The sequence below is a fragment of the Rhinatrema bivittatum genome, chromosome 2, assembly GCF_901001135.1.
Source record: "Rhinatrema bivittatum chromosome 2, aRhiBiv1.1, whole genome shotgun sequence".
Taxonomy (NCBI): Eukaryota; Metazoa; Chordata; class Amphibia; order Gymnophiona; family Rhinatrematidae; genus Rhinatrema; species Rhinatrema bivittatum.
In genome coordinates, this window is record NC_042616.1 from 624,195,171 (window position 1) to 624,222,150 (window position 26,980).

A 26,980-nucleotide genomic window follows, 5' to 3' on the forward strand; every position below is an offset into this window, starting at 1 on the left:
GCTGGCTGGCGAGGTGAAGGCCAGACCAAGGTCCAAGTGCAGGAGGCTAGCAGGCATGGTGAAGTCCGGTCCGAGGTCCAGTGGCAGGCGACTAGCAGGCAAAGTGAAGTCCAGTCTGAGGTCTAGTGGCAGGTGGCTAGCAGGCAGGTGAGGACCAGTTCGAAGGTCAGAAGCCAGAGAGATCCGTCTGAGGGGTGAAGGCACGAGGAGCAAGGAATTGAAACAGGAGTCAGTAACTGGAACTGGAGTACTTCGAGGAGGCAACGCAGGATCCCGAGAGGAAGCAACACAGGAGACTCGTTGCCAAGCCGACTGGGTACAGCCCGGAGGAGCCTTAAATAGGCCCGAGTTGATGATGTCATCCTTCGAGGCGGGCGCAGGTTTCCCGCCACTGGCTCTTTAAATCGTGGCTGGAGCCATGCGCGTGTGCATAGGGGAACCCTGGGCAGGGCCGGAAGCTGTCGGCGTTCCATGCGCCTGTGAGGCCTGCGAGGCCCCGGCATCAGAGAGTGCGAGCAGAGCCGAAAAGGGGAGACAGGCGGCTGAAGCCAAGGACCCGGGGACCAGCGGGCATGGCAGGGAGGCGTTGCCAGGCAAGGAGCTGGCCTAGGGGTTCCGCGGTCGGTGAGTGCAACAGTTCTGTTGTACAGTAAGAGGAGAGGAATCTTGCCTGTAGAAGTTCATCGTGAGAATCTTGGGGAAACAGGATTTCCAGATACTAGGATATCAAAAGAGTTTGAAATAGAAGCCTCAATAAGCAGTGTCAGGAGGAATAAAGCTACAGTAAAGAAAATAGCATCAGAAAGGGTTGGTTGGGGATTGAAATGGAGAGCTCTGATTTCTCCCCCCCACAAATGTACTGACTGTGAAATTGTTAGCAATAAAGATGTTTATTTGCAGTAAAGACTTTATTGGAACTTAATCTTTGTTTGTGAAGAGGAGATTTTGGGTCCCAGCATTTCACCCCAATGGTCTTGAAATAAAGCTTCCCCCATTTGTAAATAAATCACCCCTGATGTCCCCTTCTTAGAGGAGCTAGCAGGGTGGGGGGTTACATTTGTAAACAGAAGAACCGTGGGAAGCCATCTGCTGTCATAATATCACAGGAACGTCTGGTGGAAGTCACTATCAATACGCCAAATTCAATTCTGCCCATTTCTTCCTCTTTATATTTTTCCAAAAATGTATTTGGCTGCTGTTACTACTGCAACTCATTTTGCCAGTTCCAATCTGTTCCTACAATTATTTTAAGTAATACTACTGTCAGAGTGTCACAGTTTTGCTTCGATATCTGATGTCACTCTAAATATTTTTTTCTTCACTCAATAAAGAACAAATAGCAATAACAAAGATGATTTGTCCTGGGTGATTTGTGACATCCTGTGCATGCTGGCACCACCTTCCTGGTATACTAATCAGTGTTACAACTAGCTCACGAAGTACTACATTATTGGAATTTCCAATTATCTGGAAAGTTCCAGACACCCCTCCCCCCTACCACCACCACCACCAATGCAGCCTGAACCACACCTCCCACATCTCCCACATGCAGCCCGACCAGACCCCCTCCACAAGCCAGTGTGCCTAGTGCTTCTCAAACCTGCTTCCTCAGCACTTTTCCTTCCTGCATGAATCACTTTTCCTTCCTGCATGAATGTTTGAACTACATGCTGTTCTGTAAGCTCATTATGCTGTCAGCACATCCATTACTGCCTTATGTATTCATGAATCAACTCAGTTTTCTGTTTAAAATATTCAGTGATAAAGTTGCATACACAACCTTACCAGGGGACCGACGCAATAAATTTGTGTAGAAAGCGGGCGCTGAACAGCGCCCACTTTCTTAACACGCCCCAGGTGCCATCAAAGGGGGGGGGGGGGGCGCCATGCAATATTTAAATTAGGGGGTCGCGCTAGTAAGGAGGCGTTAGGGTTGCTTGCGCGCCCCTAGCGCCTCCTTGCTAACGCGAACCCGATTAACGTTGATGGTCCGCGGGTTAGGAAAACCGTCACCGAGTTTATCATCGTCGATTTCCTAAGTGAGGCACAGCCAGGGGGTTCAGGAAACAGTCGCTTGTCATTCGAGCGTCTGTTTCCTGCACCCGACTGCCAGTGTTTTGTTTTGTTTTTCTTTGTTTTTTAACTTTATTTAGTTTCACTTTTCCTCCTACTTAATATAGCAACGATATTAAGTAGGAGGCAGTACAGAAAAGCAGTTTTTTCTGTACTGGTTTAAGGAGCGCTCAGCTCCAGGCAGGCATGAATTACTGCATCTGGAGTGAATGCTAATAGCCTCAATCACATGCATTTGCATGTGATTAGTGCTATTAGACTCACTCAGCCTAGGACCAGGAACAGTCGCTAATCCCCTTATTGCATTAGGGGATTCATTAGCACCTATTCAACCCCGCTCTGACTGCAGGTTATACAGTGCGGCCCGGCTGAGCGCACTCTATTGCAATGGCCCCCAGAAGTGGTAAGGTTAGAGGAAGATGACATTAACATGCAGGTCTTCAAGTTCTGACTCACTGATAAAGAGATTCACATAGAATCAAACCTTCAAAGCAGTAGAACCTGGCAAGTGGCAATAATAATAACTACTTGCTTGTTTCTTGACAGTTTCTTCATCCTTGTGTTTAATTCTTTCTTTTTTTTTGTCCTAATATATTTTAATTCTTATATTATTGCAGGTTTTTGGATAAAAAATGAGTCAGTTAACATTGCCTTAAAAGGTGTACTTGAACAGTACAGAGTCCTGTTGTCAAACTTGTCAGTGAACAGTTCTTTCAAGTTTCTCGACAATCATGGCTCTCAGAATACCAAATGCCACCAAGTGGCAGCAGGAAAATATTATGTGAAAATATTAACATTTTTCAGCCTTATAGACTTCTCCTCCTAATCCATGTTTTTAAAAAGCGCCTTCTCTGCATCCACCCTTCGCTGGTTCAAGCTCTATTTAAATGTATGTGATGCAGTATATGCACCAGATTCTGAAAAGTATCAGCACAGAAATGGATTTACTTATTTTTAACTGTAGATATGAGAGGATACATTTTCAAACATAAATATCTCCTCAAGATTGAAATATAAATTAGAACTAAGAAAAATGGGATCTTTATAGTTTTATATATTTTAGGTGCTCACTGAATTATCTGAAAAAAAAAAATTGCTACCATTGTTGCTTTAAGTATCTCTGATTTAGATTTAAAATAGAGAAAAAAATGAGCCAACCATCGGAATCTTAGAAGGTTAAACTCACTAAATTGAGTCCTTATTTCAGCCAATAAAACCCATGGAAATCATTTTTTGAATTGTAGGTAACTGAAAAATAATGTTCAGGTATGATTTATATATTATTATTACAATAAGCTGATCATCCTAACATGAAAATAGTTCTTTTTAGTTAGGCACTGGTGAAGGGTGTTGATATGTTGATAAAGTGATTAGTATTTAGGACAGTTGCTTAGAAAGTAGATATTACTTTGCCAGCTGAAAGTAATAAAACTAAACCTTTCTGGAATAGAAAGCAATTTTTATTAGGAGCCAGTATATATAAACCTCAACATTTAATATTGATAGATTTTTTTTTCTCTTTCTCTTAAACCCAGCTGCAGCACTTCTAGTGGAAAACGGCAAGAGAGGGATCATGTTCCTTTTTAAACGGGGAACCAAAAAAGAGTTTGGATATGGAGCTCTTGTTACTGCACTGATCTTATACTTCCTCTTGTCCTGCTGGACAGCAGGCACAGCCATAGCAAGCGGCCTTGTTATTCCTATGCTGTAAGTACAAAACATTTAATCAGAGTTATCATAATAATAATTATTTCAAACACACCTGCTTGTTCTCTACTTTTTAGGAAGTAAACTTGTTTTTCCAGCTTTTACACAGACTCTGTCTTATAAACATTAAAATATAGATATACAACCTTCATGAAGTTAGCAAGTAGCTCATTTAAAACAAATGAAAAAAAAAATCTTTTTAACTCGGCACATAGTTCATTACCATTCATTCATTACCAGAGGATGTGGTCACAGCAGTTAGTATAATTGGGTTTAAAGAAGGTTTGGATTAGTTCCTAGGGGAAAAATCCATAAACTGCTATTATGGTAATTAATAAACAATAGTAGCTTGTGATCTATCTAATGTTTGGGCACTTGCCAGATACTTGTGACTTGGTTTGGCCACTGTTCGAAACAGAATACTGGGCTGGATGGACCCTTGGTCTGACCCAGTGTGACTTATCTTATGCTTTTATGTAACCTTGATATAAATAGTTAAGGATTTGTAATTTCATTGAGCTATGATTCTTGTCTTTATTTATTGTCTTTTTTTTTTTTTGGGGGGGGTGTTGTTTGCTCTAATTCTATACTTGGCATTCTTATTTTATTTCTAGTTGTGTTGGAGATTTTTTGTTGCTGATGTTGACTTTGTGGCAATCAGATGCCATGAGCATACATAGATTGCATGTAACTTAAATTTTTCGTAATTAGAAAATCAATTTAAAAAAATAAAGTTCCAAAAGAAATACAGAAACACTGAAAATGCTAAAAGAGAGGTTGCCAGACACAGCCAGTCCAATGGTTCTCAATCTAGTCATCGGGGCCCATATAGCCATTCTGGTTTTCAGGTAATCCACAATAAATATGCATATCTCATGCATATTCTTTGTGGGCATCCTGAAAACCAGACTGGTCAATTGGTCCTCGAGGATCTGATTGAGACTCTTATCCCATTATCCTTACATCCTATAATATAGACCCTACTTGGTCTCTGCTGGCTGTGTTTAACAAAAAAAAGGTGTGTGCTTGAAGTGGAAAAGTTTTACCAAGGACACAGCAAACACCAGAAACTGTATGTTCTTATCAATTGGAAGCTTTATTTTATGTACTTATGTGCAAAAGGAATTCAGATGCTATTTAGCAAGTCTGACGTGCCTTCACATAGAATATGCCTTGCTTAAATACATTTTCTTACCAAGATGTTACAATAAACTGTTACGCTCGCCGCCTGTGGTAGCCTCTTGGTGCGGTCCTCTCACCTCTCTGCACAAGCTTCAGGCTCCAGCTCCTCATCGCTGGTGGCAGTGGGCCACCAGTCTCGACCTTGGACTCCCACCAGCACCTCCAGCCCTGCTCCGCTTCCCGGGACCTCCAGCTAGGATACCTCCACTCCTCGGGCCTCTCCGCGGGCCTCGCAGAGTGACGCCGCCGGCAGCGCCGCGCCCCTCCCTAGTCGCACGTGTGCATCAGTGAATGACTTAAAGGGCCCGCAGCAGAAATCTGGCGGCGGACCCGGAAGCTGACATCAGATCCTTTGCAACAGGTCTCCTTGGTCTCCTGTTCCTGGTTTCCGAGTACTCATTGCTGCAGTACTTGTTTGTTCGTGTTCCTGTTGCAACCGTTGCTGCTCGACGTCTCCACTCCCCCCTCCTCACCTCTTTGGTGACTCCCTCTTGCTCAAGTGGAAGGTTGGTCGCCACGGCGTCTCTCTGCTGTCTTCCTCTGGCATCCCCGGAGTGGCTCGACGCTGCGATCCGCCATGATTCACAAGGGCCTAAGGGCGTGTGCGCGGCGCGGCCCCAACTGATGTACCAGCAGTGGCGTGAACCTCAGGGGTGTCCCCCTGAGATGATGTCATCAGTACCGGATATATATGGTCTTAGATATCACTAACTAATCGAGTTAGCAAGGAGTTGAATAGGAGTTGGTTACGGACCAGTTTCTCTCTCTCCAAGCTACTCTGCCTCCTTGGACTTACCAGGGGTACCCGCTCCTCAGGGGCCTCGCTGTCTCTTTGTTTTTCAGGTCACAGTCAGGAACCGGCACTCACTCCTCGAGGGCCCATGTTCCCGGACCGGTTGCTGAATACTCTTTCTGCCTGGAAGTCATTGCTGCCATCTACACCAGTGAGTTATCTTCTCTCTCTCAGAGCTTTCCCTGGAACCAGGTACTCGCTCCTCGAGGACCTAACCTGTTCCAACACCTGGACTACTTCTAGAGACTATTGTGTGAGTGTTACCATCAAGGCTCTGTTCCTGAACTCTGCATACCCTGCCTACTCACTATATTCAGGTTCTCTATAGCTCAGTTATCCAGGATCGCTGTTCCAGTACCTGAGGGACTACAGCCCTGCTGGGCACTTCCAGCTCACTACTGCCACCTCTGGTGGTTCAATATACTGTTTAATAAAAGAACTAGTGTGTGTCTGTCTCCATATTCTGAGCCTGATCGGTGGTCCCTCTCTGGATCTTCCCTCGGGGGCGAGGTCATCTGCCACCAGCCCAAGGATCCACCCACAACTACCTCAAACACCAACAGATTGCTAACTCCATGGATCCGGCACAACTGAGTGCTTTGCAGGCCATACCGGGCCTGGCCCAGCGCATTGTGGAGCAGCAAGACACCTTGGAGAAACTTACTTCAGCGTTTCATCAGCTCCACACACACAGACGATTCAAGGCACAGCTTCCAACCAAGAAGGTCAGTTACAGGAGGTAACTTTAAAAACTGCTGTACCATTAGCGGCTCCTATCCACTTTTCCGGTGAAATTCAGAAGGCCCAGGGCTTCCTAAACCAGTGCTGCATGCACTTTGCCTTACAGCCATCTTTATTTCCAATGGCTCTTTCCAAGACCACCTACATCCTTTCATACCTGGATAGTAGGGCCTTGTCTTGTGCATCTACCTTGTGGGAGCACAAGGACCCCATTTTGCAGGACATAGAAGGATTTATGGCTTTGTTTAAATCCGTTTTCAACGACCCTGCTCGTACTGCTTTAGCAGGTTCTGCCTTGGTGGAATTGAAGCAAAGCAGCAGATCATTGGCTGAATTTGCCATTGAGTTCAAAACTCTTGCGGGAGAACTTTGCTGGGACCCCAAATGTCTCAAGACACTCTTTTGCAGAGGCCTGGATACCCGTTTAAAAGACGAGCTGGCTGCTCGCGAAACACCCAACTCGCTGGACGACTCGGATTGGCCACTCGGATTGGTCACCGGCTCCGGGACAAGGTGAAGGAACTCCGGCCCAAGGTGTTACCTGGGTTGAAACAGGTTAGTGCCATTTCTGCACCTCGGATGGTTCCAGTAATTCTTGCTGCTGAGAAAGATGAACCGATGCAACTTGGTCATGGACATTTAAATTCCAAAGAGAGAAGACTTCGGAAGAAGCACGATCTTTGCATGTACTGTGGTCAGCCCAGTCATAATGTCTCTACATGCTCCATTCGTCCGGAAAACAGACGGGCCTAAGTCCTGCAGGAGGACTGTTCTTAGGCTATACTGCGCCCACTCCTCCACTTTCTCTTCCAGTCTCTTTGACTCACGGTCCAGACTCTTGCCCTGGTGGATTCAGGGGCAGGAGGCAACTTTATTCTCAAACGTCTAGTAGAATACTTGAGGATCCCTCTCATCAAGTTGGAAGATCCACTACTGTTATCCTCCATTCATAGAGAACACTTACCGGGCGACATGACTTGCCAAACTGTACCAGTTACTCTTTGCACCGGAGCTCTCCATATGGAATCGCTCTCCTTCTTTGTACTGGAAAAGGCCATGAACCCTATAGTCCTGGGGTTACCCTGGTTACAAGTGCACCAACCCCAATTTGACTGGGCAGCCTTGGAGCTCTCCCGCTGGGGTCCAGAATGTCTTGGGAAGTATCTTCAGGAAATTTCGCCTATCATGTGCATACCTACGACTCCAGTGATGCCAGGGTTGCCACCCCAATACGCATCCTTCAGGGATGTATTCTCCAAAGAAGCGGCTGACATTCTTCCTCCACATCGGCCCTATGACTGTGCCATAAGACTAAAGCCCAACACTGAGCCACCAAAGGGAAGGGTGTACCCTCTCTCAGGTCTCGAGAATAAAGCAATGTCGGAATACATTGAAGAAAATCTTAAGACGGGTTTTATCCGACCATCAAAGTTGCCAGCCGGCACAGGCTTTTACTTTGTGGGGAAGAAGGACGGTACTCTATGCCCATGTATCGATTACCGAGGTCTAAAGGAAATCACGATCAAAGACCGTTACCCTTTGCTGTTAATCTCAGAGCTGTTTGACTGGCTGCAAGGGGCCAAGATATTTTCAAAGCTCGACCTGAAGGGGGCCTACAACCTCATTCGCATTCGGAGCAGCGATGAATGGAAAACAGCCTTCAATATGCGAGACGGCCACTTTGAGTATCTTGTAATGCCATTCGGGTTGTGCAATGCACCCGCCATTTTCCAAAATATGATGAATGACATCTTGCGGGATCTGTTGTATAAGAACTTTGTGGTCTACCAGGACGACATACTCATCTTCTCCCAGGATTTGTACACTCACATTGCCGACGTTAAGCAAGTACTCCTCCATCTCTGAGAATACCGGCTGTATGCCAAACTTTCTAAGTGTGAATTTCACAAACACTCTGTGCCTTTTCTAGGCTACATAGTGTCAAAGGACGGCTTCCAAATGGACCCTCACAAACTTGAAAGTATCAAGAATTGGTCTCAACCTACCAGCCTGAAGGCTTTAAGGAGATTCCTGGGGTTCACCAATTACTATCGAAGCTTTATAAAGAATTATTCCTCTTTAACCGTACCCTTGACTGCGATGACTCGTAAGGGTGCCAACGCTTCAAAATGGTCAGCGGAAGCCATTTCCGCATTCGAGAAATTAAAGACTGCCTTCTCCACAGAACCATGCTTACGGCATCCAGACCCCAACAAGCCCTTCATAGTAGAAGTTGATGCTTCAGATGTGGGTGTAGGGGCTGTGTTGAGCCAACCTGGAGACTCAAAAGCCTTACATCCTTGTTCATTCTTCTCATGAAGATTTTCTCCAGCAGAGAAAAACTATGGGATTGGCGATAAAGAGCTCTTGGCAATAAAGCTTGCATTCGAAGAATGGCGGCCTTGGCTCGAAGGCGGTCAACATCAAATAACCGTATTCACGGATCATAAAAATCTAGAGTATCTCCACCACGCTCAACGCCTGAATTACAGACAGGCCAGATGGTCCTATTTTTTAATAGGTTCGACTTCGTGCTCAAGTTTCGCCCTGGAGATAGAAACACCAGAGCAGAAATGCTGTCATGCTCCTTTCACTCGGAGGATGTGTCTGATGAGCGACAGCACATTATTGATCCGAAGAAAATCCTCTTGGCATCTACCCAATCTGTGCCCTCTGGTAAAACCATCGTTCCAAAAAGACTCAGGAAGAAGGTTCTCTTTTGGGCGCATGATTCCAAGCTGGCTGGTCATCCTGGCCAACGCCGTACCCTGCTCAGGATACAGGAGCTTTATTGGTGGCCCACTATCAAAAAGGATACCTATTCCTACTTGGCATCCTGCACCAATTGTGCTAAGAACAAACCTGCTTCTGGACAACCGTGGGGTCAGATGCAACCACTGCCAGTTCCGGATCGCACATTGCTACTGATTTTGTAGTCGATTTACCTACTTCTGGGGGAATGAATACCATCTGGGTGACTGTGGATCGATTTAGCAAGATGGCACACTTTGTGGCACTCCCTGGCATACCATCAGCCTTGGAGCTTGCAAAGCTCTTCATAAAGCACATATTCTGCCTCCACGGACTACCTTCTCACATCATATCTGACCGTGGGTCCCAGTTCACGGCATGATTCTGGAAGGCCTTGTGTAAATTGTTCGACATCACTCTAGGCTATACTTCAGCCTACCATCCGCAGTCGAATGGCCAAACAGAGCGAATGAATCATACTATGAAGTAGTTCATTCGAGCCTATGTCATGTCACGACAGAACAACTGGGCCGAATTGCTTCCATGGGTTGAATTCACCATCAACTCTCATCCAGCAACATCTACTGGACTATTACCTTTTGAAGTGGTTTATGGACGTTCTCCAAAACCGCTACTTCCAATGAAACTCTCATTGACGTCCCCAGCAGCTCAAACCACTGCTGATGATATCCATAATCTGTGGGTTCAGACAAAGGACATGCTGATCAAAGTGAGTGACAGTGCTAAGAAACACTACGACGCGCACCATTCGCAAGCTCCAGTCTTCAAACCAGGAGACAAGGTCTGGCTGTCAACTAAGCACCTCAGACTTAAACTACCCTCCTCTCGGATTTCTCCTTGCTACATGGGACCATTCTCAGTCCTTCAACGTATTGGCAAAATCACCTACCGTCTGAAGCTACCACCTGGTCTGAACATTCATAACGTCTTCCACGTTTCTCTTCTGAAACCACTCATACTCAGCGAATTTTCTTCCAAACCTCAAGATCCCCCTGTCATCAATGCAGAAGATGACTTAGAATTCAAAGTTGAAGAGGTCCTGGATGTTCGTAAGAGAGGCAATACTTTTGAAAACCTTCTAAAGTGGGAAGGTTTTGGTCCCGAAGAAAACTCTTGGGAGCCTCAGACCAATATTCTGGACAAAGAGATGCTTCATCAGTTCCACCTCGTGCATCCTTCAAAACCCAAGCCTGGTACCCGAAGAGGTAATCGCCCTTTGAAGGGGGGGTACTGTTGCGACCGTCGCTGCTCGACGTCTCCACTCCGCCCTCCTCACCTCTTTGGCGACTCCCTCTTGCTCAAGTGGAAGGTTGGCCGCCACGGTGTCTCTCTGCCGTCTTCCTCCACCGTCCCTGGAGTGGCTCGATGCTGCAATCCGCCATGATTCACAAGGGCCTAAGGGCACATGTGTGGCGCAGCCCCGACTGATGTACCAGCAGTGGCGCAAAGCTCAGGGGCGTCCCCCTGAGATGACATCATCAGTACCGGATATATATAAGGTCTTAGATATCGCTAACTAATCAAGTTAGCAAGGAGTTGAATAGGAGTTGGTTACGGACCAGTTTCGCTCTCTCCAAGCTACTCTACCTCCTCGGACTTACCAGGGGTACCCGCTCCTCGGGGGCCTCACTCTCTCTCTGATTTTCAGGTCACAGTCAGGAACCAGGTACTCGCTTCTTGAGGGCCTAACCTATGCCAACACCTGGACTACTTCTAGAGACTATTGTGTGAGTGTTACCATCAAGGCTCTGTTCCTGAACTCTGCATACCCTGCCTACTCACTATATTCAGGTTCTCTATAGCTCAGTTATCCAGGATCGCTGTTCCAGTACCTGAGGGACTACAGCCCTGCTGGGCACTTCCAGCTCACTACTGCCACCTCTGGTGGTTCAATATACTGTTTAATAAAAGAACTAGTGTGTGTCTGTCTCCATACTCTGACTGATGGTCCCTCTTGGGATCTTCCCCCGGGGGCATGGTCATCTGCCACCGGCCCAAGGATCCACCCACAAGTACCTCAAACACCAACAGTTCCTGATTCTCCCAGTTCCCAGTTCCTCGTTCCTGTTCTGCTGTTCGTCTCGTCTAGTGTTTGATTGACTTCCTGGATTTGACCACTGCTTCACCTAACTTCGCCTGCCTGCCTTCTCCAAGCCCGACCACTGCTTCGCCTGACTTCGCCTACCTGCCTTCTCCAAGCCTGACCACTGCTTCGCCTGACTTCGCCTACCTGCCTTCTCCAAGCCTGACCTCTGCTACGCCTGACCATGCCTTCCTTCTCCGTGCCTTGACCATTGCTACGTCTGACCATGCCTGCCTTCTCTGTGCCTTGACCATTGCTATGTCTGATCACGCCTGCCTTCTCCGTACCCCGACTATTGCTACATGTGACCACACTTGTTTTCTCCATGCCCTGACCATTGCTACGTCTGACCACGCTTGTTTTCTCCGTGCCTTGAACTTTGCTACGTACGACTTTGCCTCAGACTCTCTTGAGTCCAGAGTTCCACGTTGCTTGCTACACCTTACAAGTGCCGCCTGCTTCTACTCAAGTTTGACAGTGATGCCTCTGTCCCTATCCTCTGGACAGTGGACACGGACTATTAAGGCTTCGGCCTTCCTTTACTCAGGCACCTTCAGTATCCTCCTGTCCCTGGTGCTTGGGTTTCTGTTTCGCATCCTGTCCGGGATAGGATCACGCCACCTGCTGTCTCTGGACTTAACCAGCTACTACTGATAGCCAACCTTGTGGCCTGCCTAAGTCCTGCCGGCCCCGGCACCCAAAGGCTCAACCCTAGGGGAATGTGGGCTGGTATAGGTGAAGCTCCAGTGGCTTCCAGCTTCAGCCTACTCCACCTGCTTACGGTGGGGCTCATAGGCCCTCACCTATGGGTTGCGTCAACCCCACCTCTGCCCAAGGATCCACCTCCTATGCAACATAAACACTTTTTGATTTAAGATTATAAGGTGAAGAGATGCGCAGACATTTACTTTCCTAATTGCCCTGGGAACTCTATTTTAACCTTGAAAACATCCTGTAGATTAACTCTTTACACCACTCCTGTGATCACCAATGCGACAAAGAAATATATTTGTCTCCTTTTATCTTGTAAAAGACAAATCTCGGATGACTCAGCGCTGTTTCCTTGGGCCTCATAATTGCATCTTTAAACCATCAATATTGTTCACTTATATTTTCTGTTGAAGGGATTCTTCTAATACATTTTAACTATTTCAGTCCCTCCTTGAAGCCCAAGAACAGCAGAGGAACTTTAAAAGCCAAGGGGCTTCTAATATACGATCACTCATAGCACACAGTTTATTAAATTCTTCATCTGGGGAGATGTTCTGAGGTACTCTAAGTGTTGCTGAGAGCATTATCTTAGGGATGCTTCTTTTACATAGCATTAAGTGGCATTGAACTATTACACACAATATGAGAAGAAATACTATTACAGTAATAAGAACCATTAATAACCTTTGGCTCCAAATTCCTTGTATCCCTCCTAAACCTATAAAGTCCCAGGAAGGATTTTCCATGTCAGTGAAATGGGAAAGGCATGATAGTAAAGTTTCTATGGCCTGCATGTGATTTCTAATACTCTCGTCATTATTGATATAAGAACAACAAGAAGAATTAATGAATTGGCAAACCCCTCCTTTGTCAACATATCCAATGCCATATGATTATCTAAAACCATTTCTTTAAGAGATTATTTCTTGTTGCATTAGTCCCAAAATCTTCATTGTTTCATTCATCGTGACTTCCTCGTGGTAGAAAGATTTTAAAAAGTACTTTCAAGTTCAAAAACTCCTAAACCAGGGAAAAAGTTCTTAAAACACGATGAAAGGGATCACTGTCCAACTAGAAATCAAATAAGGACCTTCGAACCAGTTCCGGTGATGATTATCCAGGAAAAATAATGGAACAGTGTATCCGAAGGAAAACTGAGCAACAGTATTAAAGGAAATAGTCTTTACTGCTTCCCATGGCTCAAAGAACCACAGTCCTGAAGTGTTATAAACAGATAATCTGCTGTCATTTCCTCTTACCTCAGAGGTGGCAAAATACATTTTTGAAATATTTCCTTGGTGATAACAGGAAGGTCTAACACTGAGCAGCCCTGTACTTTGATGTAAGCTTTGGCAAGCAAGAACATGGGGGAAGAGGTGTATTCATCATGAGTGTAATTACCAGTATGTCTGAGGTTGTGCCCATATCCTGTAGAACATGTCCCTCGGATGAGATTTCCAGCTTCCATAGGGCACAATTGAGAATGGAAATACTGAACCCCTACCCCCAACATAATCACAACGAGGCAGAGTCCTGTTAAAGTATAGAGGATAGGTGGGGCACTTGTGTTGATAGTCCCCACAGTATAAAGGATGTGCTCCAAGAAGGCCCACCATTTTGTTGTTGACCTTGTACAAATGGACAGTCCTGTTTAGTTCATGATCAAAGCATATATGCAGAAAGTTCAATCTTGTAGACAAGTGGTATTTCACCACACAGTAGGACCATTTCTTCTTGGTCACTGTCATGATATCAGTACAGTTTATCCAAAGTGTGGCATTCTCAGGCTGAAAACACCATCCTGCCTGTTTGGTACGCAGTGGTAGGGCATAAGGATTAGAGTAGGTAAGAGAGACAGAAGTGGGTGCATGGTAGGTATCTCGGTTAAGGATGGAGGATTCATTGAAAGGTACAGGAACAAACCCAGAACCATCCAGCTTCAATTGGCAACATAGCTAGCAGTCTGAAAGATTCAGAGATTCTTGCAATGTCTTAGTATAAGCTAGTCAATAATCAAGTACTTCCTGTTATTTTAACACTATGGGCTTTCTTACAGTGTGAGATATGGACCCATGTAGGTTGTCCTAATTTTACAGCAGAATGTGAGGTTAACAGTACCTGAAAGGTTCCCCCTCCACCTGGGGTCAGGGAATTCTTCCACCAAAAAATCTTCAGAAAAGCAAAATCACCTGGTTGCATACTCTCAGTAGGCACAGGGTCCACTGGAGGAAAAGATGCTCATACTTTCTGCCATTGTGAAGCCAATACTTTCTGCAAAGTAAACAGATAATGATGTAAAAACTCCTCCTGAGAAAATATGAAATCAGTGGAAGGTTTTGGAATTGGGCCAATAGCCATTGGCTGACCAGTGACTATTTCAAGTGGAGTGAGTCCTGACTTTGAATGAGGCGATGCCCTCAAGGCCAATAATGCTAAGGGGAGAGCCCATATCCAGGTTAATTTTGCCATGGCCATTATAATACCCAGCTTATTTTTTAAACTGCCGTTGAAATTCTTAATAAGTGCAGAGGCCTGTGGTCTGCAAGGGATGTAAAACCTGAGGGATATACCCAGTAGGGATGTGAATCGGGCTTCGGACGATTGAAAATATTGGACGATATTTTCAAAATCGTCAGAAATCGGGGGCTCCCCCAAAATGATAGGAAAACCCCACGATATTGATCGTGGGGGTTCTCTTATCATTTTGGGGGAGGGTAGGAAAAACGGCACACAAAAATAATCCCTAAACCCACCCCGACCCTTTAAAAGTAATCCCTTAGCTTCCCCCATCTCCCGACCCCCCCAAAAAACTTTTTACAGGTACCTGGTGGGCCAGTGGGGGTCCCTGGAGCGATCTCCCGCTCCCTGGCCGTCGGCTGCCACTAATCAAAATGGCACCGATGGCCCTTTGCCCTTACCATGTGACAGGGTATCCGTGCCATTGGCCGGACCCTGTCACATGGTAGAAGCACTGGATGGCCGGCGCCATCTTGTGCTCCTACCATGTTACAGGGGCTGACCAATGGCACCGGTAGCCCCTGTGACATAGTAAGGGCAAAGGCTATCGGCGCCATTTTGAATACTGGCAGCCGATGGTCCGAGTGCAGGAGGTCGCTCCTGGACCCCCGCTGGACTTTTGGCAAGTCTTGTGGGGGTCAGGAGGGTCCCTCAAGACTTGCCCAAAGCCCCTGGTGGTCCAGCGGAGGTCCGGGAGCGATCTGCTGCACTCGGGCCATCGGCTGCCAGTAATGAAAATGGCGCCGATGGCCTTTGCCCTTACTATGTCACAGGGGCTACCGGTGCCATTGGTCAGCCCCTGTCACATGGTAGGAGCACATGATGGCGTGGGCCATCCAGTGTACCAGGGTCCTACCAGGGTCCGGCCAATGGCACAGATACCCTGTCACATGGTAAGGGCAAAGGGCCATCGGCGCCATTTTGATTAGTGGCAGCCGACGGCCCGGGAGCAGGAGATCGCTCCAGGAACCCCCACTGGACCACCAGGTACCTGTAAAAAGTTTTTGGGGGGGTCGGGAGGGTGGGGGAAGCTAAGGTATTAGTTTTAGAGGGTCGGGGTGGGTTTTTTGTTTATCGGCTTGGGTGCAGCCGATAAACAAAACCGCGATCGGGCCCGATGAAAAAAAACAACACATTTATTTATTTATTTATTATTTATTGGTTTTTATATACCGCCGCTCATCAAAGATATCACGTCGGTGCACATAGAACAAAAATACGCAGTTGCGTGTACATATAACAATATAATAATAGCTGAATTCCATAATACATTAAAACAGTAACATATGGTATCAAAAACAACTTATTTAGCTAATAATAGATGATAAAATAGAGTAAAAAATAACTGTGAATGCACAACTTTATCTAGTATCAGGGCAAAACGGGGTGGGGAACAAAGTGGAACGGGAATGAAGGAGAAAGGGTCAGGAATGGAACAGTATATATACATATATACAGTGGGCGAGATCAATGGTTATAGAAAGGTAACAAAAGTACTAGGAAAGAACAGAAGAGGGCTTAGCTAAATTAAAGTAGAGGGTAATAGTTTAGGGAAAAGATAGAAGGATTGATAGCTTAAGAAAGGGAGTAAAAAGAGTTAAGAAAGATCATGTGAGATAGTAGCCTGTTAGGAACAAGAGAGTTAAGGGGGAACACGTAATAATCAAGTGTAGGCTTTAGTAAAAAGCCATGTCTTGAGCTTTTGCTTGAAGGTCTTAGAGGACAGTTCAAGGCGTAAGTCAGTGGGCATAGCATTCCATAGTGTGGGGCCGGCTATGGAAATGGCACGAGCTTTGGTAGATGCATATTTAAATAGTTTAGGTGAGGGGGTTTGTAGTGTAGCAATATAGGGATTTCTAATTGGCCTATTAGAGTTATTAAATTGAAAGGTGTTGGAGGGCCAATTCATTTCTGGGTTGTGGAGGGATTTGTGAATGAGTGATAATATCTTGTATTGTATACGATAGTGGACAGGGAGCCAGTGTAATTTCTTAAGTGTAGGAGTAATGTGTTCCCTTGTAGGTGTATTAGTGAGAATACGAGCTGTCGTGTTTTGCAGGATTTGTAGTGGGTTTATGGAGTTTTTTGGCAGACCTAATAGTAACGCGTTACAATAGTCAATTTTCGAAAACACCATAGATTGTAACACGGTACGAAAGTCGGAGAAGTGAAGTAGGGGTTTAAATTTTTTGAGTGTATGGATCTTAAAGAAACACTCTTTAAGGGTGGCATTAATAAATTTTTTGAAGGACATTTGATCATCTAATAGTACTCCTAGATCTCGGACTTGTTGAGAAAAATGTGTGTGTGGTGGAATAAAATTTATTGAGGGTGTAGCATGTAGGGGGGTAGGAGGTGAAATAACCATAAGTTCCGTTTTTGTGGAGTTAAGGACAAGCTGGATGGAGTTTAAGAGGTTGTTAATTGAGGTGAGTGTAGATTGCCAGATTTCCAAAGTTTTTGGAATAGAGTCAGTAATAGGAATAAGAATTTGTACGTCATTGGCGTACAAAAAGTGAGGAATCGGAAACGGAATCCGAACCGATTCCGGTTCCGATTCACATCTCTAATACCCAGTGCCTTACTTAATGATATTACTATGTCATTTAGAAAATGCATTCCTTGATCACTATCATTGACTCTGGAATCCCATACTTGGGATAAATTCTCTTAGTAAAATCTTAGCTACAGAGATTGCACCTGCCTTTACTACAGGGAAAGCCTCTCCCCACTCTTAAGAAACAGCAAATCATAGTTAGTGTATATTTATAATTTTGACACAAGGGTAACTCAATGAAATCAATTTGGATCTGTAAGAAGGGGCCCAGGGTGTGCTTCAAATGTGCAGGTGTAATAACCAAACCTTTAGATGCTTTGTACAAATTGCATTGCATACATTGAGAACATATGGTAGTGGCCAAAGCCTTGACCACTGAAATCATGCCCCACCAATGCTGATAAAACATAACAATTAATGCTGAAGGAGCTGCATGAGATGCCTGATGTATTTAGAGTAAAATATTGGGCAATACACATTGGGGGGGGGGGGGGGGGGGCACTACCTCACCATTCAAGCCAAACCACAATTTATCCTGTCCTTTAATTTTTACTGTGCCCCTCCCCTTTTAGCCCATTGTTTCCAATAATCCTTATCCTGTGCTTGCCATTGAACCGAATTGTGAAAATTAAAGTCTGCATTTTCACTGGGTGATTTTTGTAACATCAGTTGGAATCTAACAGCACCCACAGGGTAATTCATCAAGGGTGCATGCTTAGCTGCCTGATCTGCTTGGTTGCTGACCCTGGTTATTTTTGAGTCTTCTTAGCTGTGCCCGGCACATTTAACTTGTTGTGTTCTGCGGTCGTGGCGCTCCACGACTGCGGCCCCCTACCTTGCCCGCGGCATTCCCTCGTCGCGGGAGCCCCGGGGGAGGGCTCTGATCCGTGCCGTCACTCCCGTGCAGCCTCCGGTGCTGCCCGCTGCAGGGGGAGCCGTCCTGCTCCTCCCTCGTGGCGTCCAGTGGCGTCTCTCCTCTGTGGGGGAAAATCCAAGATGGCCGCCACCATCCTTAGGCGCGAGGCCGCGCCTCCTCTACAGATTTAAAGGGACCTAATCCCTTTAATTGGCTTCACCTGTTCCTGATCAGCCTAGGCAGGGGAAGTATAAAGGGAAGCTTCCTCTGCTCCTTCAGTGACTTGGCAACGTCCTCCAGCGCTGTCTAGTCTGCTTGCTTCGGTGAGTTCCTTGAGCTTTGGATCCCTGTTTCGTCTTGGTGTTCCCAGTTCCTGACTTCGGATTGGCTTACGGTGATTCTCTGGTGTACGACTTCAGATTGGCAAGCGGTGATTCTCTGGTGTGTGACTTCGGACTGGCAAGTGGTGATCCTTCGGTGTGTGGCCTCAGACTGGTGAGCGACGACCCTCTGGCACTCGACCTAGGACTCCTTCTAGACTACCGTCTCCAAGGGCCTGCCTAAGTTTCAGCGGCCCAGGTTCCTACGGGCTCCTCCCGGGGGGACCGCGAGCTTCCAGGGCGAAACTCCAGTCAGCCCTTGCACCGACACCCTGACCTCTCTAAGGTCTGCCTAAGCCCCAGTGGTCTGGGTCCCTACGGGCTCCTCCGGGGGGACCACAGACTTCCAGTGGTGAAGACACAGCATCTCTTCTCGTCTCTTCATCCGCCTCCGCAGTCGCCTCAGTCTCCAGTGCCAAGTGTCAGCTAGTCCCGTCTTTTGTGCTGCCTCGCCACCCGACGAGAGAACCTACGGATCCTCCGAAAGGTATACCATCCTCCCGTCGGCCAAGGGTTCACAAGCCAGAGCATAACATAACTACTGTTAGTTCAGAGGGAAGCTGAATTGCATCAAGCAAATCCTTAATAAATGATCCATTTTTAATCACCTCACCAGTAGCAGTTAGAAATCCCTTCATTCTCCGTTATGTTCCATAATCATGAACCACCCTAAAAGCATGAGGCTGTATAGACAGAGAGACACAAGTCTTTTCCCTTTAAACAAGTCATAGTAAGGGCTATTGGTGGTTCAGCGGTATAATTCCCACCTACCATCTGGGAATGCTGTGTTTGATATCTGGTCAATGCATCATCTAAAGTGGAAAAGTTTTACCAAGGACATAGCAACCCCCAAAGACTGTATGCCAAAGGATCGCGTGCCAGCAGGCTTCCGGCACGCGCAACTTGCACCTGCCCAGAGGCAGGCACAAAAGGTAAGATAAAAGTCGGGGGCAGCGGGTTAGAGTAGGGCTAGTGTGAGGAAAGGTTAGGGGAAGGGGTGGGAAGGTCAGGCTAGGGGGAAGAGAACGGGGGAAGGCAGTGTGGCACAAGGTGCACAATTGTGCACCCCCTTGCGCATGCTGACACCGGATTTATAACATGCGCGTGCCTGCGCATGCGTGTTATAAAATCGGGCATACATGTGTGTGCGCTGGGTAGTGCGTGCATATGTACGCCCACGCGCAACCTTTTAAAATGTACCCCATATTTTTTTAAAAAGGGAAAAATATTTTTAATTGTTACAACAAATAGTCACATAACCCCCCTCAAACACTCACCGAAGCCATATACATAATAGACAATTGTGAACAAACGTCAGAAAACTGAAGAAATACTTGTAGAAAAACAGTCCATTCGATCTCCTGGTTTAAGCCAGAGAGATGCAGGTATGTAAAATGTTTATCCATCATTTCTCCTGTTGAAGCAAGTAATGGGAGAGATTACCACCACAGGCAGAAGGAATACACAGTTTCGTGATAGATCAGAGACAGCATGAGATACCGATATTCAATGTTCTACTAGGGGAGCCGCTATGCATTTATACTGAATACAGCTACAGTGTTCAAAAATACACATTTTAAGCATATGGAGGGTTTTCCCCACACAGAGTATTGGACATGGACATGTAATCACATAGATTAAACTAGCAGAAGTAAAGTCAGAAGAAAATTGTGAAATATATTGATGATGAATATACCAGATATTCAAAAACTGTTATGGACAAAGATAGATCACATGCTTTACACCTGCTGCAGGAAGTATATCCAGAAAAATTCAAGAGTAGAATGAGTGGTGAACGGTATTCAGAGGACTCAAAATAGCATGTTACAACTTCTGCGGAATGTGAAATGAGGGGGCTTCCTTAAAAATAGGGCGATAAACGGGACTAATGTTTAATGACAGTGCAAACATATTTTAAAAAATGTAAGAAAGGTAACACTCAAGTAATCCTTTTGTCCTTAGCAGGAAGAGCAATGCAATATGATTCTGAGCATGGGTCCAACATGGTTCCTGACAATTTGATTGTCTGATGCATCCAGCAGCTCTGTCTAAGGGGCCTCACCATCTCAGAAGTTTTGTGGGCCTAGCACATAGGATTTCCTCTGGGCACACCCTGATGACATCATCACTTTTCCTATAAAAGAAACTCAGTCCTCTGAGCCAATGCCTAAGTATCAGGTTTTTTGTTCTGTATGTTCCTGTGCATTGCTGTTGTTGTTGCTGCTTTCACCTATGACCCAGCTTGACCCTTCACTCTGCCTTGTCTGCTGCATGTCCTGATTTCTTGCTTGCTTCTTCTTTGTGATTGAACTCTGCCTGCCTTGGTCTGCCCCTTGATGTTGCTTAATCTCTGCCTACTCGACCCTGCCTGTCTATGCCTCTGCATCCTGATTCTCTTCTGGTGCTTTGGTCCTGACTGTCAGTTGCTGTGTGTCCTCCTCTAGTCTATAACAGACAGGTTGAAATAACAGGTCTCTGTTTATATGTAGATCTCTTTTAAAATTTATTTTAATAATCCAAGTCAGGTAACCCCTCTCTTGAAAGTTCCTTAACATTTGATAAGCTTTACAAGAAAATCAGTACAGGATGAGCACAAATTCCATAGTCTAAAAAAACTGTCCTACAGAGAATGAGAATGGTGACTTGCTTATGTTAATAAGTTGTTTTTATCGGTGGCTTTGCAAAATATTGAGGTGATACATGTGCTATTTTGTATAGAAAACAGATACATCAAGGAAACAAATAGTAGAAGGGTGGATATTATGTGATATCCATAGACTCGGGTTACAACAGTTCAAACATTTAAAAAACAAAAATTTGTTTTCGGTTCCCATCCAAATTAAAAAAAATATTATCTATATAATGTAACCAGACAAGGATTTGTGGCCAAAAGTTTGAAGAGTAGAGGAAACAGGATTCCAAGTTGGAAATGTATAGACAAGCAATATCAAGTGCCATAGTGACCCCCATTGCTATCTCTTTGATTTGTTTATAATTGCACCTTTCTAAAGAAAAACATGTTTTTAGTGAGAGCTAACTGAGTGAGCTCAATCAAAAAAGATACTGGTGTCCTTTGATGAGCCTTGATGAGAGGAAAGGGCAGATTGAACCACTTGAACCACTTCTTTCTGAGGGATATTAAAGAGCCTTTATGTCAAGGGTTATCAAAAAAAAGGAGCTTCTGGGAAACTAATATGATTCAACAAGGTGATAAAATGGCATGAGACCTGAACATTTGGTGAACATAAGGGAATCAGAAGTTTTAAAAAATGATCCATGAAAATAGAGAAGGCTAATACTAGCAACAATGGGGTGGTCCAGAGGGTTGAGTAATGATTTGTATATCTTCGGAAGGTTATAAAGAATTGGTAAAGGAATATATGGTTCCATGAGAAATTTAGCTTCATGAGAAGTGACAAAGTGAAAGTGAAGACTTTGCTGGGCAAGAGTAGAAATCTCTCTGTTTCTGTAATTCAGTCGTAGCATCAGAAGATAATGGAGCATAGTATGAACTGTCAGATAACCATTTATCAGTTACCAACATCTGCAACGTATTTATTTCGGTCAAGGATCACAACACCACCACCCTTAGCCAGTTTTATAATAAGAACCCAAACTCAAGGCAGACAAAACAGCTCAATTCAATTTAAATAAATTCTGATAAGGGTAATGGTGTTGAAATTCTAGCCATGAAAGATTACATAATAATAAACATTCGAAAGCTGACAAAAGCACATCAGCTGGTCCAGATGAAGACCATCGGGATTTATGAAAAACCACTGAAGGAACTGGAATAGGGGGATGTACAGTAAAAATAAAATGTTTAACTTTTAAGGTCCAAAAAACCCATTTAAATATATTCAAGTTTCAAAGGGTCATGTTAAGTAGATGAAACAAATATTAAACCTTGTTGAAGTAATGCCTCTTCAGTCTTAGAAAGGAGTTGGGATGAGAGGTTGACAACCAATGGGGATGAAGAGGTTACTGCCAGGGGTTCTTGTACTGAAATTGTTGTGAACAAGTCATTTGTCAGCCTTGTGGAGGACTGCCAGACTGAGGATGATTGAATGATCAAAAGTTCTGCTGAAGACATGAATCTAAATGGGGTTCCAAAAAAGGAGCTGAAGGTGCAGCAGAGTAAACAGTAGAAGATGGTGCAATGGGACCTTCGTCCATAGAGGACTCTTTTAAGGAAGAATTGAAGGTCACTTTCTTGCGAGTAGTTCGGATAGATGTTGCCCCTAACGTAGCCAAACTTGTCTCTGAAATATTTTAAATTTTAGAGCCTTTAAATCCTGGTAGAATGTGCCTAAGTTCACTTTGAAAGCCACAAATTGGGAAGAGAAAGAATCAGCTGAAAGTGAATTTCTTAAGGAATCCAGTTGGACTTGATATTGTAGAGCAGCAGATACTGTTTTAGTTGTTTCAATAATAATAAGTACCATCATTATGCCATCACTTTCTTACTGCTAATGATTCTCTGTGCTCATTTCATTCTTTCTTCAGTTCTGGTGCCCTGTTCTTGCCATCACATGTTTGTGATGTGAATGTATGGATATGCAAAATAATTCCCTAAAAAAGTGTGTTGAATGTGTTTTGGTTAGGCAAAAAGAAGATTTCATCCCTAAGGGTCTATCAGTATAGGTTTACAGTGTCATATCTTGTACATGGCCTTCATTTTTCAAGCCCTCTGTTTGCAGTTAACTGAACCCCTCTCAATAGTGTGCACATTAGGAAGTTTATCACCTAGCCCACAGCAGATATTAAATGCTGTTTGCGACTACTTGGTAAATAGCATGAAGGGTGAGCATACAATACAAAATAATTTACACATGCTAAACCCTCATTTAGATATGATGATCCTTCATTTACATCCATGGACATCCTAATTGTAGTGTGCTAATGTTGACATCTTTCTGCACTATGTTAATGTACACATTAAGGACTTTTTGCATAGCATGCTATTTTTAGTGTGCACATGAGGGCTTGAATATACACTTTAAAGTTTATTGCAAAGGATCCGAAAGCTTAATTGAAAGAAGAAAATCAAATATAACCTAACATTTTCTTGTATATTGATTTAAAAATGCTTCCGTTTGGTATTTCTTGATATAACAGAATAACAATGTCAGTATTGTGCTTTGGACCAGGGGTGAGCAATACCAGGGTTGTCTTTGTTTTGTCAGGACAGGCAGATCCAGACCTGGTGATCTGTTTCTATGCCATTACATGCATAGACTTATAGTTCTGAAGCAGGACTGCTCAGCTCATACTGAATTGAAGCTCGTACTATTCCTGTACTTCTGAAAACTGTGCAGGCTCAACTTTAGTGTGAGCAAACTGAGCTGTGAATAAACTGCATGGCTTAACATGAGCAGATGCTGTGAGTGCTGGGGTTGGTGCTGTGTGCTAGTGTAGAGAGGGCGGGGAGGAAGAGGCCTAGGTTGTGAGTGCTGGGGCTATGGGGGCTGTGGGATGAGGAAGAATGCTGGGGCTGTGAAGGGAGAGGAAAGAGTGCTGGATTGTAGGGATACTAAATTGTAAATAGGGCTTCTGCTATTACATTTATAAAAGATATTGTTAATTTGAAATAACTGATAATCTAATAAAATGTGCTAGCAACTCAAAAACTAAGATAAAAGATAATTGTAAGCATCTTAGAAACTCCTAATTACTGAAAAATAAACACCTACATTTATAAACACAAATATAGTTTCTAAAGACAGAAAAATAGAAGCCCCAAGAATAGTGCAGGTACATTCACTTTTGGAATGCACTGCTTTAATGGTGACCAATTTAGGTCCTCAAGAACCACAAACAGGCTGGGTTTACAGGATATCCACAATGAATATGCTTGAGATAGATTTGCATACAAAGGAGGCATTGTATGCATAATATCTGCTTCAATCATATTCATTGCGGATAGCCCCAGCACTCAAAACCAAGCCTGTTTGTGGCTCTTGAGGACCGGACTTGGCCACCCCTGCACTAGTACTTGTTTCATGGTAAATTACAAGTCATGGAAGTATATTATGATCTTAAAGAACATCTGATAAAGCCTGCTTACTGGCCAGATGCATGAATGTAATAGGCATTGCTGATGAAGGGATGAAGGTGCTGACTAGAGTCATTTTCTTTTTCAGGTACACAGGGGCTTTATATGGACGGATAGTCGGTCTGCTGCTGGTGTCCATGTTTGATGTGCAGGATGAGGAGTTTACAGCTTGGATTGATCCAGGACTCTTTGCTGTAATGGGAGCTGCCTCATTTTTCAGTGGCGTCTCAAGACTTACCATTTCTCTCACTGTTATAATGGTAAACTTCTAATTATTTGAACAGGAGGTTATAGGCTGAAAAGATCTCTATGCTATGGCTATCCACACACATTTTAATTTCTCATCATCCAGCCAGACTAGTCCAGATAACATGGGTTATGCTCCTCAACCAGCAGATGGAGAGAGAGAAGAACAGGTTTGCTGACATCACCCCTTATTGGGTCCCAGGCTGTGCTCAACCTGCCGGTATTCTCTCTCTCCAGAAGATGGTAGGAGACAGCATCCCGTGCTATAGCCGGGTCTTGGTTTAGGCCGGGTGTAGGAGACGTGGATTCGGCTGCTCTTGGGGTGATAGTGTAAACTACCGAGGATATAAACATAGATAAGAAAGTACCCAAATTTTATTACAGAGGTCTCCTGACAGTAATAGAATATACAGTGTCATCTTTAACCATTTTCCTGTGTAATTATCCCAGCACAAGTAAAGAGATCTAGTAATGTCACTGAATATAGCAGAAGCTGCACTTCCTCATTCTGACCGAACAAAAGACACACAGTATAAACATTTTTCTGTGAATTTAATAACTTGCATGTTCTTTCTCTGACTTTATAGGTGCAAAAACAGTTATCTCCTTCCTCAGTTGTTTGTTGGAAGGGGTTATTTTCATTAGTTTCTTTAGTTGTTGCCCATTAATTTTCCCTTCTTTTCTAGACAACATCTGAAAACATGACTATATGCAGGGAATGCAAATCATAAACCTAATCTCAAAATCTTGGATTCCTATTGCTCCAAATTAATCTCCAGGCTAACTATCTGTAATTGTAATATACAAATGGGCTAGCTCTTAGTGGATCCCCTTAATGGACCAGGTTCTGTAAGCATGAAAAAATTCATTTTAGGATCTGTGACCCCATCCGTTTCCAATAAATCTATCAGCCTGGGCTATCATTTAAAAATAGGAATTCACCAAAATTTATTAACAAAGCTTACTACTTAAAGTTGTTATCTTAAAGTTAATACCCCTCTATAAGATTTATATCACCTGACAATAGACAGAATTAGGTGGTAGTCCCAGAATTTGTTGCCAGGGGATGTGGTTAGTGCAGTTAGTGTAGCTGGGTTTAAAAAAGGTTTGGATAAGTTCTTGGAGGGGAAATCCATTACCTGCTATTAATCAAGTTGACTTAGAAAATAGCCACTGCTATTATTAGCATCAGTAGCATGGGTTAGACTTAGTTTTTGGGTACTTGCCAGTTACTTAAGTGTAGCTACTTCAGAAGTCTGGCCAAATCAAAATCTATAGCAGGGTTTCCTGCTGTGCTTCCAGGACTCTCTGTGATGTTGAGTGCTCCCACCACTTCCTGTTGTACATTGCAATCTTCTTGGTTTAGACTTCTGTACTGATAATTTTGCAAGCAGTCATCATAGGCGGAGTTTAGCTTGTCACCACCTGTATCTGGGTCATAAGTGGTTGATGTCATGTATTATGTCTTTTTCATTACTTAGCCAGTTCATAGTCATCTAAATTATTTTGCCTTCTAGATATTTCATGAGCCTTATGACAATCAGAGAGACAGTCTGCAAAGTCAGCAAGTTGTTACCAATTGTCTAGAATTCATTTCAAATCTGATTGGATGGCAAGGCCGGCCATGTCAGGCCTTAATTGTAATTATGGTCTGTTTAACAAAATGTCCACAGTATTTTCCTGAGTTTTACATTTGCAGTTACTTGTATTGTATCGCACCTCTAACGATTTTTGACGATTTAAAAAATATCTGACAATTTTTTTAAATCGTCAAAAAACGATTCACATCCCTAATAAGGAGTAGTAGCTTGAAATCTGTTTAATGTTTGGGTACTTGTGACTTGGTCTGGCCACTGCTGGAAACAGTTTGCTGGGCTTGATGGACCCTTGGTCTGACCCAGTATGGCATGTTCTTATGTTCTTATATAATCAACTCCAGAAAATTCTGATTTCAGATCTGCCAACTGAGCCAGTGTCCTTTTGGTGGCAAGCATTAGTAAAAATGAGCTGGCCCTCCAGATGGTGGAAAGTGGGCTCCTAGTATGAGATGGCATCCCCTTTTTTTTTTTCTCTAATGTTGATCTGGACCTCTGGGTTAGCATCCCAGAAGGCTGCAAAACCCACTCCAAAAGGTTTTCTAGTTCTCATGGGCAGGAGCTGGTAATAAAAATTCCTCACAACAAAATAGGAACTAAATAAACTCTCTTCTCCAAAAATACTCTTCTCTTTTCTGCTACCAAGACACTGTTGTTCCCCTTTTTAGTGCAGGCAGAGAAACCCTCCTTCAAGCAGGGGAAAAACATCCTC

The 26,980-nt window shown here is 44.2% G+C and overlaps 1 protein-coding gene across 1 annotated transcript in view; it reads left to right on the forward strand.

The window, feature by feature from the left end:
* The window catches only part of LOC115083383 (chloride channel protein D-like), a 472,614-nt gene that overhangs the window by 147,575 nt on the left and 298,059 nt on the right, over nucleotides 1-26,980 (forward strand). Inside the window, exons 10-11 of the mRNA XM_029587184.1 lie at nucleotides 3,609-3,780; nucleotides 24,516-24,687. Coding sequence (XP_029443044.1) covers nucleotides 3,609-3,780; nucleotides 24,516-24,687 — 344 coding nt within the window. The remainder of the gene's footprint in view (nucleotides 1-3,608; nucleotides 3,781-24,515; nucleotides 24,688-26,980) is intronic.